Below are 18,698 nucleotides of genomic sequence, written 5' to 3'. Positions count from 1 at the left end.
CCCCAGTGATAAGGCAACAATTCTTATGCCTAAGAAACCTTCTCACAAAAGTAGGGGACATGAACATAGGCACACTGACAGATCGCCATCCAGATCTGCCTCTGAGAAAAAGGATCCCTCATCTCATTCAACGTCTGCTGAGTCCTTTCATGCAGGTCCTAAAGAATTAGGCCCACATAAGCCTTCTAAGAAGGAAAGGTGTGAAGGAAGTAGGACCTGCCAGTACCAGCTCTAGCTCCACCCCACATACCTACAGAGCAGTATCCAACATTTCTGTCTGGGAGTCAATGCTGGGACCCCATCTGATGGTCTGACATACTCCTGGAAAGATCCACTGAACACTAGACCCTCAGCTGACCTGGGTCTGCAAGTTCTCTCTCCAGGGACCCCTGTAACACCAGTCCCCACTGCTGTGAATCAGACAAGTTTGAAAAGGAACAGGAGAGGTGTCAGTCTGCACTGCCCTTTGTACTCTGGAGTATGAGAAGAACATCTGCATATGTGTAGACCAACGGGCACTGCTTACTAAACATTTCCAGACTCCGGCTCATGGCAATATGGAATATAGTTATGGAATATGGAATATAGTTAGGGACCACACATCTTGAAGAGCCTCCATTGATGGTTAAGGAGCCTCGATGCTCTCAGCACACTAAGCGATTCGTCTCCCCAGTCCAAACCTTATATATATATATCTATATATATATATATATAGATATATATATTTATCTTCACAAAACGTGGATGTTTGCCCTCTTCATAGTGGCATTAACTGACGGTTTGGTTCTCTGCCTCAGCAGGCACCTTTCCGTGTCACTGTCTAACCCTTCAGGACAGCATGGTCCAACAGCAAAGCAGTGCCAGGATATTCTCTCCACTTTCACTCCCAACATAGCCTAGACAGGGAGGGTATGAGCCTGATTCACCACTGCATTACTCCAGTTTTGTAATGCCATTGAAATCACCTAGTTACAGACAATTGTCCACAGTGTCCGAAGCAACTCTTACTGCACCAGCTAATGAATGTAATAACATTAGCATTTAATCTAAAATTAGACCAAACATATAATGGAAGGACAGGCCTAGGATGTGGGTAAGACACTGGTGAATAAAAGGAAAAGGATAAATTATATGGCCATGTGGAATATTCTGCTTGCTGTTTTCCAGCCTCACTCACGAGATATTAAAGATACAGAACCCCATTTAATCAGACGATTTCTGTAGAGCTTCACTATTAGCTAGCATAGGTTTAAATCTTCACCTCTCCTCTCCTACATTCTCCCCAGTTATTACAAGGGAGTTTTACTCCCTAGCTTTGTTTCAGAAGATCAACCGGAGAGTAAAATGAGCAATTCTGTGCTAACAACTTGAAGGCAGCTTAGGGGAGAAAGTGCAGAGGAGAGTCATTGCAATGTCAATTTACGTAAGGTCTGTAGATCAGCATGCTTGAGGAAGAGCCTCTGAGGGAAGGCATTCGGTCATCACAGCTCCTTTCACTTGTTCCTACATCACAAATATCACCCTGTTCCAGGATCCTAGACACAAGAATGTGGGTTTGAGCCTTGTGCTTTTGGTCACAAGTGCAGAGGTGGCCACAGACACAGACTGTCAAGTGTGTGGAGGTTTTGTGATGAGGACAAATGAATACTAGTTTGAGCCTAAATGTCTTAAGTTCGGTTTATCCACATTACAAAAGCATCACGTGGCTGGGAGTCTGTGCTTAGCTTAGGCCAAGGATTGGAAGAGCAGGTCAGGGTTAAGCTACACTGGCAGGTCAGTATGGCAGAGTTCACGCTATACTAATCTCAGGGCCGTTGCCATTAGTGCATCACTCTTTTTGAACCCAGGTAAATGGAGGGGTGGATGTTACAGACCGGAGTATCTACTGTCAACCTCATGGTTCTGTTCTTTCTTGGTTTTCAGGTAACGAAAAATGAGCGCCAGGTGATGAAGCCATTGTATGACAGGTACCGCTTGGTCAAACAGATCCTCTCCAGGGCCAACAGCATCCCTGTTATTGTGAGTACAGCACTTCTCTAGGGGGGCTGCTTTGGTTTGGTGAGGGAGCTTTTTGGAGGGAGGAGGACAGGAGAATCACACCTCTGCATCCCCACGCAGTTTCAGAGGCCCGACCTCTCTCGTCACTGAAGAACTGAGTACCTGAACGACGGCAAGTAAATGATAGCAAAGCAACTGGAATAGTGAAGAGCTGGTCAAGGACTCCAGTGTCCATAGATGGATGTTGGGCACTTTTCACCTTGTGGTGTTCCTCTTTCCATTGGGTTGCTCTTGTTTTTTCACTACACTGTTTTTGGCTAAGGTCTCACCTCCTTTCCCCGCCAACATCATAGACTCAGTGTTGGCCACTTACATTGGAGACCATGGCAGGAATAGAGACTTGTATCTTGCTGCTGAAGGGCCAACTACACCAGCAGCCAGACTGCCCAGTTTGTTCCTTTGGCTTAGGGAGAGGACAAGATAGGACAGGCATCCCAATCCTCCGCTCTTACTAGCAGAATGCTTCAGTGGCTGCTGCTTTCTAAGCTGATGCCAGGGCTGCTACCACTGGCACGGAATCCTACATATCTGTCCTGCAAGGCAGTTATCATGAGTGCCATGTGCATGTTTTTATCTTCAGTGACCCAGATTTGAGGTTACTTGTGTCACACAACTGGTACTGCTCTTGTCACTGGCCCTAAAATTATTGTACTATAAAACATATACACGCACTCGTTTCTCCCTGCCAGCAGAAGTAAGCTGTTTATATTGGTTTCTGCCTGCTCTTTGTTTCATGAATGATCCTTTTACCCCTTCTCTACTGCCAGGCCATTCTTGTGTCTTGGCAGCTGTTTTAACAGAGCATCTGTTGAGAAAAACAGATGGGTGCAGTGTTACTCAGAGCAGCCAGACACACGGACAAGCACACTTTTCTGGACATTCTTGCTATGTGCTGCTGTATTTAGAAAAAACCCAAAAACTCCTGGAATCACGATTGTGAATAGCTCCCGGTGTGAACTAGATACGCAAGGTTAGCGAGTACAAGAAAGCCATCCAACCCAGTAGCCACAGCTTGGCAGTTTAGAGCCAAATTCTCAGTTCCCATTCAGGCTCCAAAATGAAATTCAAAAGTACTCAGTCAGCACTCAGCAGCTGCCATTGAGAACATCAGTGAATGTCTTCCCCTCCCCTCACCTCTCTGAGAACAGTGGGACCTCACAGGGGCAGAGCACCTTTGAAAATCTGACCATGTCAATTAAGTGCCTAACTGGGAACTGAGCTTTGAAAATCTGGCTTCGGTTCATTTTCAAAAATCGGCCCGGTAGTTTTGCAGGGTATACAATGTAGCTTCAGAGAGCTACGTGTTGTCGTTATACATCTATGGGCTTCGGGCTTGGGGTGGTTTTTGTTGTTGTTTTCTTTAAAGCATTTCTTTTCCTGCTCCTGCACCGCTAGAGTTTTGTTTGCACACACATGGCACTGATGTTCATTGCTGAGCAACAACTTGAAAAAAAAAATTCTCTGCTTCAAGGTTTTCGCCAGGAGTTTTTTCTTTTTAAGAAGCAGTTTTCTTACGATGGATGGTCTGGATGAGCTAAAAGAGTCATGGAGATGAGAGGAGAGCAAGAGGATAGGTGATGGAGGAGAAAGGGTTCAAAATATAACCTGCTTGTTAACACCTATCACAGGGTTCCCCCTCCAGCAAGCGGAGAAGCCCTTTGCTGCAGCCAATTATCGAGGGCGAAACAGCTTCCTTCTTCAAGGAGATAAAGGTGAAGACCTCCAGCTGCTAACTAATTGCTCAGTCTGCATCAGTTTCCCCTTCCCAGCAGTGACAGACATTGATTGATTGATTTGATTTTTTTTCATTAATATGATTCTTTGCAGTCTCTCTCCAAAAAATGATTAGCTGCTTAAGCCTAGCAAGTTTTGAACAAATCCCTCCTGTCTGTTGTTGTAAATCAGCCTATGATATTTCTTTGGCTTGGTGTTTTTCCTCTCCACACGTATTTTACTTTGTAAAAACCTCACAGTTATTGGTTGCACCTTTGCTTTCTTTTTCTTTTGAATAATCCTCACAAGCTTTTGCTGTTTTTTCTCACTCCAAAGCTCTGAGGCTTTTGCGCAATGCCATGGCTACATTGCGCTTTTCCAGAACATGTATAGGGTCTCACACACATAGATTACGGAAATTTACCGACACGTGTTCATCTCCTGGCTGTGTTCAGTTCTTATTTTACACGTTTGAAACTGCTCTTCTAAAAGCAGAATAAGTACAACTTTGTTCTGTTAGTGAATATTTGATCTGGTTTGGTTGGTTGGTTTCTTTTTCACCCTGTGCTGCTATGGGTTGGTATGTCCCAATGTTATGCACTGATGTGAAACCATTCGGCCATATTCATTACTTGCCTAACTGTATGTGCCTTAAATAGTTAACTCACCAGAGATGAAATTGGTCCATATTACTTTAATCCAAGAAAGACTAATTGCCAGCCCCAAGAGACTTAGTGACACAATTATGTGCATGCTTTTTATTACCATCACAGCACGAATGAAAGAAAGGTGCTGCAATGCATTCTGATTTCATTCCACCCTCTACCCATTTGTCTGTTAACCATCGAAAATTGGGTAATACTACCAATACCATGAACTAAATATTCTTTGATTTATATTTGAGATAATTATTGCAGGCTAAATATTAATTGCCTATATGAAGTACATATTAATTGAAGTGAAACTACAATGTAATACATGTTAAGTGGTTGTGTATTTACATGGCTACTTATCCCTCAGTGAATTATTCTTACTATTTAATAGATAATTGTTGAACCAAATCTGAATTAAGGGCCATATTGTTTTTAAATGTCCTCTAATTTGTGCTGTGGTTTCTTCCTAACTCAGCGCTTATTGCTATAATTCATGACTGAATATGTCTGTATTGGAGGTACGATTGCAGTATGTGTAGGCATTCCCGAGCTAGCTTTAATCCAGCCAGCATGAGTACCAGCAGCAGTGATGCTGTGGCGGTGTAGATTTCAGCACAGGCTATCTGCCCAAGGACTTGTCTACACTTAAAATGCTCCAGAGGTGTGCCGCTGAGCTGTGTCTCTGTAGCACTTCAGTGTAGATACTACCTACGCTGATGGGAGGGATTCTCCTGTTGGTGCAGGTAATTCACCTCCCTGGGAGGCCATAGGTAGGTCAATGAAAGAATTCTTCTGTGAACCTAGCGCTGTCTACACGGAGACTTAACTTGTGCTTTACAGCGCTGCTCGGGGGATGGATTTTTCACACCCTTGACTAACATAGTTAAAGCGATCTAATTTTCTAGAGTAGCCAGGCCCAAGTCCCAGGCAGGTTTGTAGAGCCCACACTGCCACGGTGTCACTTCTTTTGCTGCTTATTCTAGCTAGATTAAATCACACTTCTGATTGCAGTGTAGACAGACCCTTGTGAGTCCTTGTAAGACTAGCGCACTGCAGTGCAGTGCACATTGGGAGCCCTGGGAGATGTCAAGCTAGTACGAGATGACAGAAGTCCACCAACTGAATAGTGAGTCATATAGGGACCAGATAGCATCAGTACTTCCAAGAGCCACGCTGGCTTCCCCCATATTTCTGGGGGGCCTTCCAGGAGCTGATGTTAACCTATTAAGCCTTAATAAGACACAGCTGATAGAATCTCCCCTTGCAGAGGTGCTCCAGCTACACTTCCCTCTGTATAACTAGAGGGGCTGCCAGCAGCATGTTCTCTATGAGGGGTCCTTGCCTCTAGAATTTGCTTCCCTTGTTGGCGCAGCAGAAACAGGATTAGTTGCTGCAGAGCTCATTTTTCTTAAAGGCATTTAGAGAGTTTGGGGGCTGAAAATTGTAGGGCGATTTATTTGGGACTTTATAATGCACTTGGATAGAGGCTCTGTCTTAGTTTTTGAGTGGGAGTCTATTCATTGGAAAGTTTGTTTACTAGGAAAACTGATGAACTACAGTATTGGTTTTAAAATTTTATATTTGTAATTGTATTTTAAAATGTTTGAAGATGCCGAGGGCTTCAAATAATTGCCAGCAAACAGGAAAAAATAACTACAAATCAATATGCAAATAATAACGTGGTTACAGGCTGCAAAGTGAATTGATTGTGGGGGCAAAATTAGAGGCCTGGTCGAGGCCCATTTAAAAACATGCTCCTACATGTCTGTTGGAGTCATTTCCATTTGAATTCTCACCAAAGAGTCTTCTGATTTGCTACATTCAGTTCAAGGAGCTGAATTCTTTGCAGATTATCTGTGACCATAAACTGCAATGCGAGGCACTAATGGCCCAGATAGATGACAGTTCTGTGCTGTGTTTGATGGTGTCTTGTCATCCCTCCGGTTCCATTTGGCAAAAGCTCGTTGGCATGTTTTTGAATCACACTAGTCCTCGGCAGTTGTGACAGGGGATGCAGCGCAGCTAGAACTGGAACAAGCCACTTGAACCAGCCACCATGATAGACTTCATTAACTTATAAAGTTCACACGGTTCTGCATGGGGAGGGGACAGTGATCCATTTTAAAATTTAAAGTTATGCCAAATCATTTTCTCTGACTTGTGGACAATTTGTTACACAGTTCATAACAAGTTATGCACTTTAGTCCTTCATGGTAAAATACCTGTACTTTTAACCTACGTATAGCAAGGGAGAGTAGAGAACTCTCCCAGATATCTAAGCATGAGGTGTTGTCCCCTTTTTCATTCTTCATTGCTTTCATCATAGCATTCAGGGCTAGTATGCACATCACACTGTACCTGGATACAAAGACCCATGCGCTGCTCTCTACATTAGCCAGCAAGAGATGTGTGAAAACAGTACACAATTGAAGGCACTGGCAATCATTCTTCTTTGGCCTAACTGTTATAACTGGTAGTGAAGCTGTCTCATGGTCTGTATCTAGAGAAACTTTTAAATCTAATCATCAGTCAACCATCACTTTATCTTTTACTTGTTCTCTGCTGTTTTCCTTGAAATGTTTTCAGGTTTCTCTGTTTTTATTCAGAGTTTCTCCCTTCCTTCCCAGTGTTTGCTTCATCTGCCATAATTCTCAGTCTGTGGCTTCACATTCCATTCCTCTGGGAAAGGCCACTGACATCATAAACACAAGACTATGGGCCAAATCCAGACCTGGTGTACACTTGTTCATTTACACATCAGTGACCTCAGTGGATTCCTACCTGACTACACAAGCTCTGAATCTGGCTCTGTTGCTTCCTTACTGAATCAAACAGAAGGAGACCTAGGTTTGAAAGAGAGAAAGATCTTATAGAAATAATTGAAATACTAGCAAAGAGAATGCAGGGGAAATGGCAAAGGAAATAGCTCTTTTTGGCCTCAGTTCAGCAATGTATTTTAGCACATATAGTTTACTTCAAGACTTCATTGGGACTGCTCAGGAGCCTATTAAAGCTAGACGTGTGCTTCAGTACCTTGCTGAATCAGGATTCATCCCAGTGTGTGACAGTCCCTATTTAAAATATTTCTTCCCTATCCTGTGATTTGTTTTTTATCGTATTTGCTGTTTCATTCCCTTGCTACCTATGTTGTGGCATACAACTGGCTTATAGCAATTTAGCTTGAAGTGAGAGGACGACTGGGCCCAACTGATTCAAAGCCTGAACAAGGTCCTGAACAAATAACTCAATACCAGAACGGCTTCCTCGTTTGGGAGCACCAGGGGATGGGTGTGTAATTGGGTGTGCAGAGCCGTCCACATTATGTAGCTGTAAACGAAGGGATCTTTCACTTATCCGAGTCCCCAGACATAGCTTGAAGAAAGCACACTAGCTAAAGTATTTCAACTTTAATTTTTAGTATTGTATTTTTCCAGTCAACAAACAATACATCTGGGGACAGAATTGGTAACAGATCAAGTCAGCAACAACTGCGTTTTTGTAGTTGATCAGCCCCTGTGTTTTATAATTGAAATGCTGAGCTGAGTTATAGTTTAATCAAGCAAAACAACAAGAGTTCAGTGGCACCTTTAAAGACTAACAAATTTATTTGGGCATCAGCTTTCGTGGGCAGAAACCCACTTTGTCAGTTTAATCAAGGTTGACTGTCTAATTTTTTAACTCATCCATTAGACTGAAATATCACAAACCTTTTCTTTTTAAATCCTTGTTACAACTCCAGTCAATCCTTTAACTCTCTGGTTCTGAAAAGTTCCTTTCTGTGTTGTATTATCACCATATGCAAAAGTTTTTGGCAACATGCCAAGCACCATAAAGCCTTTGGGAGGCATCCACAACAGGAGAGGTTTCATACAAATTAATGTGGCAGCTTCTTGATTTGTCGCAACTAAATCACTGGTGGGCTTAGTTGTGGAGGTTACATATAGAAAACACTGGTACCATTTAGATGTTGTATCTAATGGTTGTCAAGTTTGGAAGAACTTGTAGCTTAATCGAGAATGCTGCCAAGAATTCTGATTTTTTTCATCATGGTGATTCTGCCACACTTTGTCTCACTAACAAAGCTGAAATTGTGGTGGCTGTTTCTACTAATAATGGGTTGGGTGTGTGTGTGGTGGGGGAGGTTTACTAATGATATTTTAGTGCACTGTAAATCTTAGAGCAATTAAGGTGCTTGCTCTGTCCATCCACCTCTTTCCATATCTGTACCCCAGCATTTGTGGTGAAGAATATAATGTATGGATTGTGTCTGCAGAGAGTAGTAGTAACCTCTTGTTATGGGAGCTCTCTCTCTCTCTGTAGGAGGAAGAGGAGGGTTCTGATGAGGACAGCAATGTGAAACAAGATTTCACAGTCACCGAGAAACCGGATTTCAGCGTGCGAAGTTTCTTGGATCAGCTAGAAGAGGAGGCCGATGGCTTCATTTCTCCAGTGGATGATAAGATACCTTCAAAGAGTAGCCAGGACATGGGGCTTTCTAACCTCCATGCTGCTTCTATGTACGTCATGTTTCTTGTATTATACCAAGTGTAGGCCTGAATACAGCAAACTACAGCATGTCTTTAAATCTCACTGAAGCCAGAGGAACCTTAGCACATGGTTAACATTAAAAACATGCTTAGCTGTTTTGCTAATTAGTGATGGGACTGTTCACATTCTTGCATTTAAGAGTTGTCAGTTTGTTGGGGAGCGTTTGCAGGATTGGCTCCTTATGCTACATATATTGTTGTAGAATTGCTATACCATTCCTGTTTTAATTTTCTATGTAATTTTTATCTCTATAATTTAACCCTACAGGCCAGAACTATTAGAGCAGCTCCAGGAAGTCAGGGAAGAGAAAAAACGGATCAGAAAAAAATTGAGAGACTTTGAAGATAATTTTTTCCGACAAAACGGAAGGTAATTCATTTCTAATTCATCCAACTATCCCTATAACTGCTGCTAGTAATACTTACTGAGTGCAAAAGGCTCTGAAAATGGAACATACCCTGTGTATGCCACCAGATTAATCCTCGTTTCCCTCTTCCAGCCATTGGTGAGGTAGGTAGATCGGTATTATTAGGAAGCTGGGATACAGAGCACCTGTTCCAAAGCCTGTTGAAGTCAATGAGAGTCTTTCCATTAATTCTGTGAAAAATTCTGTGAATTTTGAAAAGCACCTAAATCCCATTGTCTTTTTTTTAGGAGTTAGGCTCCTAAGTGACTTTGGCACTTTTGAAAATTTTGCCCTAAGACAGCAATGGAGCCAAGATGAAAACCCAAGTGTTCCAAGCCCCCTTTCATGTGCTCAGAGCAGTAAATAACATAAACCATAAGATAAAATCTAGAGGCAACTCATGGAGTAACTCCTAGGAATGTAGCTATTTGGGATAGAATAATTTTCTTTTCCGAAGGGACACTATAGAAATGTATCTATCTATCCCTCCCTGTCGTCTGTGGTCTATGCAAACATTACTTTGGTACTTAGAGGATAATGCATGCACACGTACATGGACATATATCTATATAGCATATGAGCTGATGATATTCATGTGATAAATGCACCTGTTTATGCACCTTTGACCACCTCACCAACCATTTTGTTCCTTTGCCCATCCCTTGCAGAGGCTTTTTCTAACATTCTGAATCTCTGGATAGCTTCAAAAAGGACCAGGGGTTAATGTGCAACAAAAAGCTTCCTCCTCTCCATAGTTGCAGAAGTCTCTGCCCAACATTTCTGGCCCAGATCCCAGGCTGAGCAGTATTCAGTCCTGCTCCATTGACAGATTTATGGACTGATATCTCATGACCCTCCCGAACTGGAAATGGAAACTTTTATACCTTTGGAAAGGGGCACCCCCTCATAATAGCTTCTGGTATAGCCAGTGAGAGAGAGAGAGAGTTTCAATGGATCAGGAAGCTGTCACAAGACATGATGAGCTGAGCAGTTGGAAGTCCAGGGGCACAGTAAAACTGGGTCTGCTACGAGGATGTCAATATGTTTTGACTGTGGAATGATATCAGGATCACGTTCAGGGTTGACATAGGAATACCATGAGTGTCACACCCCATTATTAGGTTAGTTTATGCGCCTTTTTTTTCTTTTGTAGCTAAATAAAAATGACATTAATAATTTTTCTCTCCAGATGACAAGTAAAGGGGATGGGGGGTGTTCGGAAGGTCTGGCTCATAGCTGGGGAAGTAATGTCCTGCCAGAAAATTCTCACATCTCTTTGTTTCTGTTAGAAATGTCCAGAAAGAAGATCGCACTCCCATGGCAGAAGAATACAATGAATACAAGCAGATAAAGGCAAAGCTGAGGCTGCTGGAGGTCCTGATCAGTAAAAGAGATATTAGTTCCAAGATTTTGTAATGAAGGTGATGAACTTCACAGATGGGCTAAGAAGAGACTGAGACAACCAAATGAATGCATGAAGGATGCAGCCGGAGCCCAACGATGGGGGCTTAGTAGCTCCCCAAGAACTGAAAGGCCATTTTTAGAGGTGGGCGAGGGAGGAAGGGTGGCGTACATCACTCTCTAGGCTGGCTGTAGTCCATTGTGCCACCAGGCCAGTCACCTAGACTGGAGCTTGCCAGGAGGAGAGAGGTGATGCTACACTCAGACACCGCACCGAAAGGGTCCTTTGATTTGGTTTGCTTACAAATTCTGTAATGTTTAGAATATCAAAGTCAGATTACTTTTTTCCAGAGAATCATAGTGAGAGGCAGACTAGTATAAATAGTGGTGAATCATCCAGTAATGTCCTCTACCAACCAAGTGCCGTGTCCGGTGGAATATGAAGGACAGTTCCTGCTGTCAGGAAGTACCGAGGCTGTTCTGTCTTAGCAACAGTGAGAGTGAGCTCAGGCTCTCAAGTTACCTGTAGGTTGGGTGTTTTGGAATTTGGCCTTTTCACTTACCCCATTGAAGTGCTGGAGAATTGCTGTTAATAGGAGCCCTGCCTACTGCATTGGCCTTTATTGTGACTTTTCCCAGTGTTTGATTTTCTTACCCACGTGTTTTCTAGCTGTCATTTGTATTTGGGTAGATGGTAGCTGCCTCTGATCAGAAAAGCAATATCAAAGGAAGTTCAGCAATACGCTTGGTTGCTGGGTTGTCTTAGTTGGCATTTTGAACTGTGACACTAGGACTGTGATTGGGCATTTGGATCAGATGGGAGGTTCTGATGGCAGCAATCAGAATCCCATTGAGTTTTAGTAGGCGAGGTGTTAATTGAAATGAATGAGCTGCTTTATCACTACAGCTCTCCCAGTTCAGGTATCCGGTAAACACATTGAAGATCTGCCCACATCAACATATATATACCACCAACTTTACAGTATCTAATATTGGCATTAAATATTGAACTGGACAGTTCATACACATGTTGTCCATACATTCTACCCTAAGCTTTGTTCTTTTGTGCCTCTACATGGATTGCAGCGCTAAGTGTGAATTGCAGAGATGAGGATACAGAACACAGTGAATTTATGGTCCTTTCTTCCTAATGATAGTTGTAAATATAAATACAGTGGAGTAGAGGGATGCTTCAGGAAATCAGAACCTTTGAGCCTGATTCTGCCCTTGGAAGTGTGTGAGTCTGAGGTCAAAAGTTGGAACTTAACAGTAACAGTTTTCAGAAAGGAAAATGTTGTGAATTAATTACAGACAGCTTTTTAGCTGCTCACCTTAGACATTTATTATTTTGAAGGGGAATGGGTTCAAAATAATAACAATACAGTGTAGGGCTCTCATTGCTGTTGTACTGAGCCATTGGGCTCCGTTATTTCCCTGTATGAACGTGCAGAGCTTGAATGTGCAGCTTTACATAATCCTAGGGGGAGGCCTCTCGTTGGAACTCGGACAAGAATTCTGACTCCCAGGGGCAGGATTCCTCCTTGCTGTGTGTAGGTGGAGCAGACCAGCGTACTCCCTCCTGCATACTGAGCCCATCAGTGAGCCAGTGTGGAGAAGAAGGGCAGTAGAAATTGAGTGCAAGGATTGCAGTTATGGTTCACCCTTGTGTAGGTCACACAAGAGGATGGGAAGTCTGCCTGTGCTCTCCCTATCCCATGCTTACGTATAAGGACAGTCTGGCTCCAAGATATTTGGAAGTTCTGGCTCCTTAAGTGAATTTCCCCCACATTGCTGTGCTATGCTGAGTCTTGCTACAACACAGACAGAACATTTGCAGGGTGTCTCAGTAGCTTCTGTATCTCATAAACTTATTAAATCTCTCTCTTCCCCTCCCGTGAACCCTAATAATGTCCTCTAGAATTTCAGGCTTCAGACCATGCCCTTGAGAAGTAGTGAGAAGACAAGTCAGCTGGTCAGAGGTAGGATAAGTCAGATCTTGTCTTTTGATAATCACAAAATTTGTTGAATTTAGGAGGATTTTCCAGGTTGTTCTTCATCAATCACAGAATTATCTCCTCCACCCAGAAGAAATAGTGGAGGTGGGAGAGACTGGAGCCCATATTTGCAAAGGTGACCTTTAGTTTTTGGATTCCCAGCCTAGGGCCTGATTTTCAGAGGGGTTGAGCACCCACAGCTTTCATTGACCTGGGAGTTGTAGGTACTCAGCAACTCTGAAAACCACAGCTCAGAGGTATCTATATCTGGGCACACAAATGTTAGAGGCTGCTTTTGATAATGTGGGCTGGATTGGCTGACTGCAATCCTCTTTCCCTCCTGAATGCAGGATGTTCGAGTATTGCAGCAAATAATAGAGGTGCCTTTGTCCTCCACAACAGCCTTATGCCAGTGGACGGGAAGGTTGGGTATGTTGGGCATAACTGTTAAATCAACATGACAGTTGTGTTTAGTGGCGGAAATGGCAGGACAAGGATGGCTCCTGGGTTCCTGAGAAGTCACTCTTAGTGGTTGTCTTTTGTACTGTCAGGGCCAGTTAAGTGAAGCGCTGAAGTCCATGTCTAACTTTACCCATTGAAATAAAAACATGCTTAAAATTAAGCCTGGGGTTGGTGTTTTCCTGGACAGAGATAGATTTAAACCCTTTGCCTCCTTAATACCTGAATTACAGTGGCAGTCCTCGCCGTGATTACCTAGCCATAAGTGTCCAGTAGCCTTCATACAAAAGGCCTGAAATCACAAAGAATACATTTTGTTGTTGTTAAAAGCCTGCTTGAACTGTGCACTGATAATTCATGGTTTTGTTGCCCCTGACAATTCTTGACAGACAGAATATAGCAAAATATTTTGTTTTTAAGTTGATAAGACTGTAGGGTTTTCTGACTGCCTAGCTACTGCTGTTTACATAGCACATTGCTGTAATTTCAGATAGTTTATATAAATTGTAAGTATGATGATGCACTTTAGAGAGATTATATTTTTAAAATTTGAAAGCTGATAACAAAACATATATAGCCAAAACTGTATTCTAAAAATCTTCATCTAGCTCTGTTGTTAAACAAGCTGTTCTTTAAACCAAAAGAAAATATTAATGCCACCTGTGAGCTTAACTCCATGAAATCGCTGTATCTCCTGCAAACTGATTGAAAATAAGTTTAATAGTATTTACGGCAATTCACAAAATAGCTATTCAAGTTACTGATTAACCCCCATCCCCTGCAAAAAATTTCATGCAAAAATCAAATCATTGCTATAATTTTGTTCATTTCAGTTTTCCTTTGTTGTTTCACTTGTAGGCCCTAGAAAGTGTAACCCAGTTTATATTACTGTTTACATGAGAACATGTTTGAATGCAAGTGAGAGTGTTTTTAATAGGTGTGAAATGCTGTACAAATATCTACTTAAAATGAAATGAGTAAGCTATTGGTATATAACAAAATATACTTCCATGGCAATGGAACTTTGTAGTCTGTTCTCTGGTGGCAACTTGCTTCCTGTGGCCTGGAATGATATGGACACATGTCCTTTTATTTTTTTAGGGGTGTGTGTTTGTGTATTACAGAATGTTAACACAATACATGATTGAAGTTTATTTAAAATGATGATGATGATAAACAATATAAATATAATGATAAGTCTAAAAGAGTTAAAGATGGCAAAAGCTTGTAATTTTCACAGGTAGCATTTGCTTTTATTCTGTTTACTTTGGAGTAAACATTCAGTTATTAGAAGTTTATATTAAATGTGGTGTAATTAAAACATCTTATCTCTTGATCATGTCAGTTTTTATTCCATGTATGTGCAAAAATTTGTAAGTGCTATCAAGTGATGGTAAAAGCCCTTGTGCCTGAGAGGGAAAAGCATAGATCAATGACATCTCAACAAGGTTTCCATTCAAAGGAATGTTTGCAAAATGGTGATTCAGACACATTGGAAACAGAACAAAAACAGAAGCTTGCTTGCTGTCCAGTAGTATAATGTGGATAAATCACTGTCTGAGAGTGAGATCTCCCTGTAGGTGCCTGCTTCAGTACAGATCTCATGTCTAGGTGTTAATGGAAGTAGCTGGTTACAGGTCAGAGAGAGCTCTATTTGCAGCCTTGGTGTAATATTGTTTTGGTTAGAGAGTTTGTTAAATAAGCTCCAGTGCAGCAGTTCTCATGCTCTGTGGCTTGTAGCATGGATTTTGTCACACACAAAACCAGCTAATGCTTTGCTGGAGGTGTGTGACATTGTACAGTTGCCTTGTTCACATTTTCCGTGCCCCAGGGAACTCGGAAAGGGGACCCTGGGCATTTTCTGGGTTTCTTATTGATGGGGGAGGGAAATTGGGTTACTGGCCAGTGGTTGTGGGGGAGTGGAATTTGTGCACCCTTGTTCAGTCTAGAGAGGAAAGTAACTTTGCATTCATGAATGAGAAAAATTAGAAGCGGTGCCATGTTTTAGTTGATATCTTTAGTGCCTTTGTGCTAGTTTGGGGATCACTGCATGTGGTTAACAGCTGCTGCCTGTGTATTTCGGAATGTAAGAAACTCTTTGCTACAATGGGTATACTTAAAATGTGCTTTCTGGTTTTTGAGAGATTACTGGCTCCCGCGATATTCTGTACCAGGGATCTTTGTTAGAACTGGGAATATCTGCAGAACAAGAAGGAACCTTTTAAGTGTACCCGCTGGATGCCCACTTCTTGCCAAAATCCTTGCAGTGCAATTAAATGCATAACTTTGAATGGTTGCTCGGGGAATCATCAGGTTATTGAAATACCTATGCTGTGTTGGGACCTGATCCTGCTGCCACTAGAATGCACAGCAACCTATCTGTTGACTGCCACAGGAGCAGGCCCATGGTGAAGGCCAGGTGATTTTTTATCTTTGTTTTCAGTTTGAAAAGAGTGTGGATTCTGAAGTCACAGAACATAGTGCAATATGTGAGACCTGTCTGACACTGAACCTTGCCTGCACAGTGACCTATACCTGAGTCTCTTCTGAGCAGCCTTAATGCAACTCTTACTGTTTGGAAAGTGGTTTCTTTTCTTATTTGCCTGTAAGTGTCTGTGTAGCCTCTACTAAGCAAGGGAAGGGATTTATAAATGGGAAATGTGATGACAGTCAGAATCCTTCCAGTTAATGTGGGCAGTGGGGGGAAGGGAGGAGACATTTCTGTGAGTGTATTTTATGCACATATTCAGACAATCCGCAAATCTCTATTGGGAGGCAAGGCAGGGTACTTAGAGCTATTCATTATTTTTCTAAGTCCTGTTTGTGCATTTAGGGTAGATTTCTCAAAGCAGCCTAAGGGAGTTAGGCACCTGGTTGCCATTGGAAGTCATCTAACTTACTTAGGCACTATTGAAAATTGCACCCTTTATCCCCCAACTGCACAAAATAGAGTTCTAGGATCCAGGATTTTAAAGGGAGATGACCAGGCTTCTTATTTAAAAAAAAAAAAAAAAAAAAAAAAAGTGGCCCTTTAAAACCTAATATTGGGGTAATTTTTTAAAAAAGTTCATTTCAGCCAGTTTCCATCTGAATGTAAACAGGCCTATGCAGTGTTTGCAAGCCAAGTATTGCACCTAGGTGCTAATTCATGCAAACCAGAAAGCCAGACCCAGACCAGTTGCTCTGTTAGTTAATGTCCCTGCTGAGTGAAGGTAAACACACAGACAGCAGAACCAGTGAAAAGATTTACTGCAGTTTCACTCTGTCTCAGTTCCTAATGAGTTGCTAATAATCTACACAGTTAAAATTATTTTAAAATATATGGCATGAAATCCTAACCCCACTAGAGTTAATGGGAGTTTTGTCATTGACTTCAGCAGGACCAGGTTTTCACCCACTGTGTTTAACCTGACAACATCCCTTTAAATTTCTCTTGTAGGAAACAAGGAGGAAAACTAAACAGAACTAACAGTAATGTATTTCCTCTTCCCCCATCAGAAAGAATGGAACTGTAATTGTCAGATAGACCAACCAGAAATGCATTTACCTCTGTTCTCAACCCTGGTAGAAAATGGAAGGTAACCCACAGCAGACTGAAGTGGGATGTGTATGGGAAGTATGCACAGCGTTTCTGTTCATTCTTCCAGACTGTTGCATTTGGAGGGCAGATTAGATAGACAGTAATGGGGTTTCTCTGAGCAGGGATTCACTCTCCTCTCATACCCGATTTCTACATGTTGTTATAGTAAGATATTAAAAACAAAAAAAGAATGAAGAAAGGCTGCTTTCTTTTGAGGCACATGGATTTCTGCCCATGGAAACCATAATCTGCAACGGGTAATGCCTTTTTATTTTTGGACGTGAGATTTGGTGAATACAGGTTACCTTATTAGCTTTATCCATGAAGGACCATATACTGTGCTGGCCTTACACTTTGATGTATCATTTGAAGTATCTCGTTGTCCTGGGCAAAAAGAATAGTAAAAGTTCTTGGCCTTGTACATCTAGGGGATCTGCATATCTAAGCTATTCATGATGGCATGCGGGGCATCAAACTGTCCAACCTGTATATTATCTGTTCTAGATGACACAGATAATGCTTGCTACAACTTGTATGTTCAAAGTGATCATTGTGCCTGTTTGTGCCGCTCTGTGGACATCTGCATGCATTGGTAAACCAGCTTTTTATCATATGTATATACATAGAGGGACACAAATGACTGTCTGTGTATGCAACTTGATTTTGCTTGGAGTTCAGAGGCCAATAACAGCCAGATGTTATGGCTGGAGAAATCACTTTTGCAGACTTCATTTTCTGTGTGAAAGTAACTACATAACTGTCTCATGCAAATGACATATTTAACAACTAATGAAATCAGCCAATGTGGGCCCAGTTCTGTGTTTACATGATTTATGTAAGCAAAATGAATTTGAATCTACAGTGTCTTTTTAAATGTAAACTGATTGATTGACAAATGTTATGTGTACATTTTTGTACATGATTGTATTTTGTATAAAACAAAGGAAATAAAACTATTTTGACTGCAGATCTCTAGCAGTCCTTGCCAGCTGCACGCAACGGTGAGTGTTTGCATGAATTGATAGCAAAAGGGATCGGTGCAACAATCAATATGTTACAGGCTCCGTAACTCTAATTAGGGATCTGGCTGGCGAAGATTATGGCACACCCCCATCTTCATTCATTGGTGAGGAGAGGAAAAAGTAGCTGCATCCAGCTCCAGGGATATAATACTACATTGTTCTGAGGTGAGGGCCTTGCTATGTTAAGTTCTGAACTAGAGGTGCTAGCAAACAGCCCTGCTAGGCTCAGACACCAGTGCCCGTTTGGCACAGATCAGCATTGCCAGAAGTAAACGTTATGTACATCCTGCCTTAGGAATTTTTGCTGTTTTGGTCAAATAAATCTGGGCCATTTAAAGGCAAAATGTTTGCCCTCCAGGAGTATATTTATGAGCTCTATGCAGTCTCACCTGCAGCAGGGATGACCGCAATATCCAAAGAGAAGTGTGCACCCATGAGAGGTGGGGAAATCACCCCACCCTGCCTTTGAATGTGGTGATAAGTCTGCTGTAGAGAGGGACAGTAAAGTGTGAAGGAAGATGGAAACATAGCTGTCCGAAGCCCTGCCTCTTTGTTTCCAAATCACACCTCTACCCCTAATAGTCACTTCAAAACTTTTAGTTTTCTGCAAACTTCAAGCCATTCTTAAAGGACTCTTGCTCCCCAGTGGCTCTCTGGGATAGGGACTATTGTTCATGGAGCTGGAGCAACTGTTGTTCTTGTTTAATGTTCCACAAGTAAAGGAACCTGTGGAATAATTAGATCACAGATGTTTTAAAGTGCTGACTTGCTGCCAAGTGCACATGAGCACTTCCCTCCTTCTAGGCTGCAGCCCTCACTCCCTTACTGGACGACTTCTGCTTTTTGAGTTTCTTACTTCGGGGG

At 42.0% G+C, this 18,698-nt stretch overlaps 1 protein-coding gene across 7 annotated transcripts in view; it reads left to right on the top strand.

Moving 5' to 3' along the window:
* FAM13A (family with sequence similarity 13 member A) overlaps positions 1–17,779 on the top strand; it is a 184,612-nt gene extending 166,833 nt beyond the window's left edge. For 6 of the 7 annotated variants that reach the window (XM_067557168.1, XM_067557169.1, XM_067557166.1 and 3 more), the window contains 5 exons: positions 1,924–2,019; positions 3,687–3,770; positions 8,745–8,941; positions 9,240–9,341; positions 10,668–17,779. In XM_067557168.1, the coding sequence (XP_067413269.1) occupies positions 1,924–2,019; positions 3,687–3,770; positions 8,745–8,941; positions 9,240–9,341; positions 10,668–10,794 (606 nt within the window). In that variant the 3' untranslated portion in view covers positions 10,795–17,779. The remainder of the gene's footprint in view (positions 1–1,923; positions 2,020–3,686; positions 3,771–8,744; positions 8,942–9,239; positions 9,342–10,667) is intronic. The other variant, XM_067557172.1, reaches the window with a different exon arrangement.
* The last annotated feature ends 919 nt before the right edge of the window (positions 17,780–18,698 follow it).

Source organism: Emydura macquarii, unplaced genomic scaffold, assembly GCF_026122565.2.
Source record: "Emydura macquarii macquarii isolate MOO-44397 ecotype Brisbane River unplaced genomic scaffold, CSIRO-AGI_Emac_v2 contig_1790, whole genome shotgun sequence".
Classification (NCBI taxonomy): Eukaryota; Metazoa; Chordata; order Testudines; family Chelidae; genus Emydura; species Emydura macquarii.
Note: the sequence above shows the minus strand (reverse complement) of the source record. Positions and strands in the feature narration are given on the sequence as shown.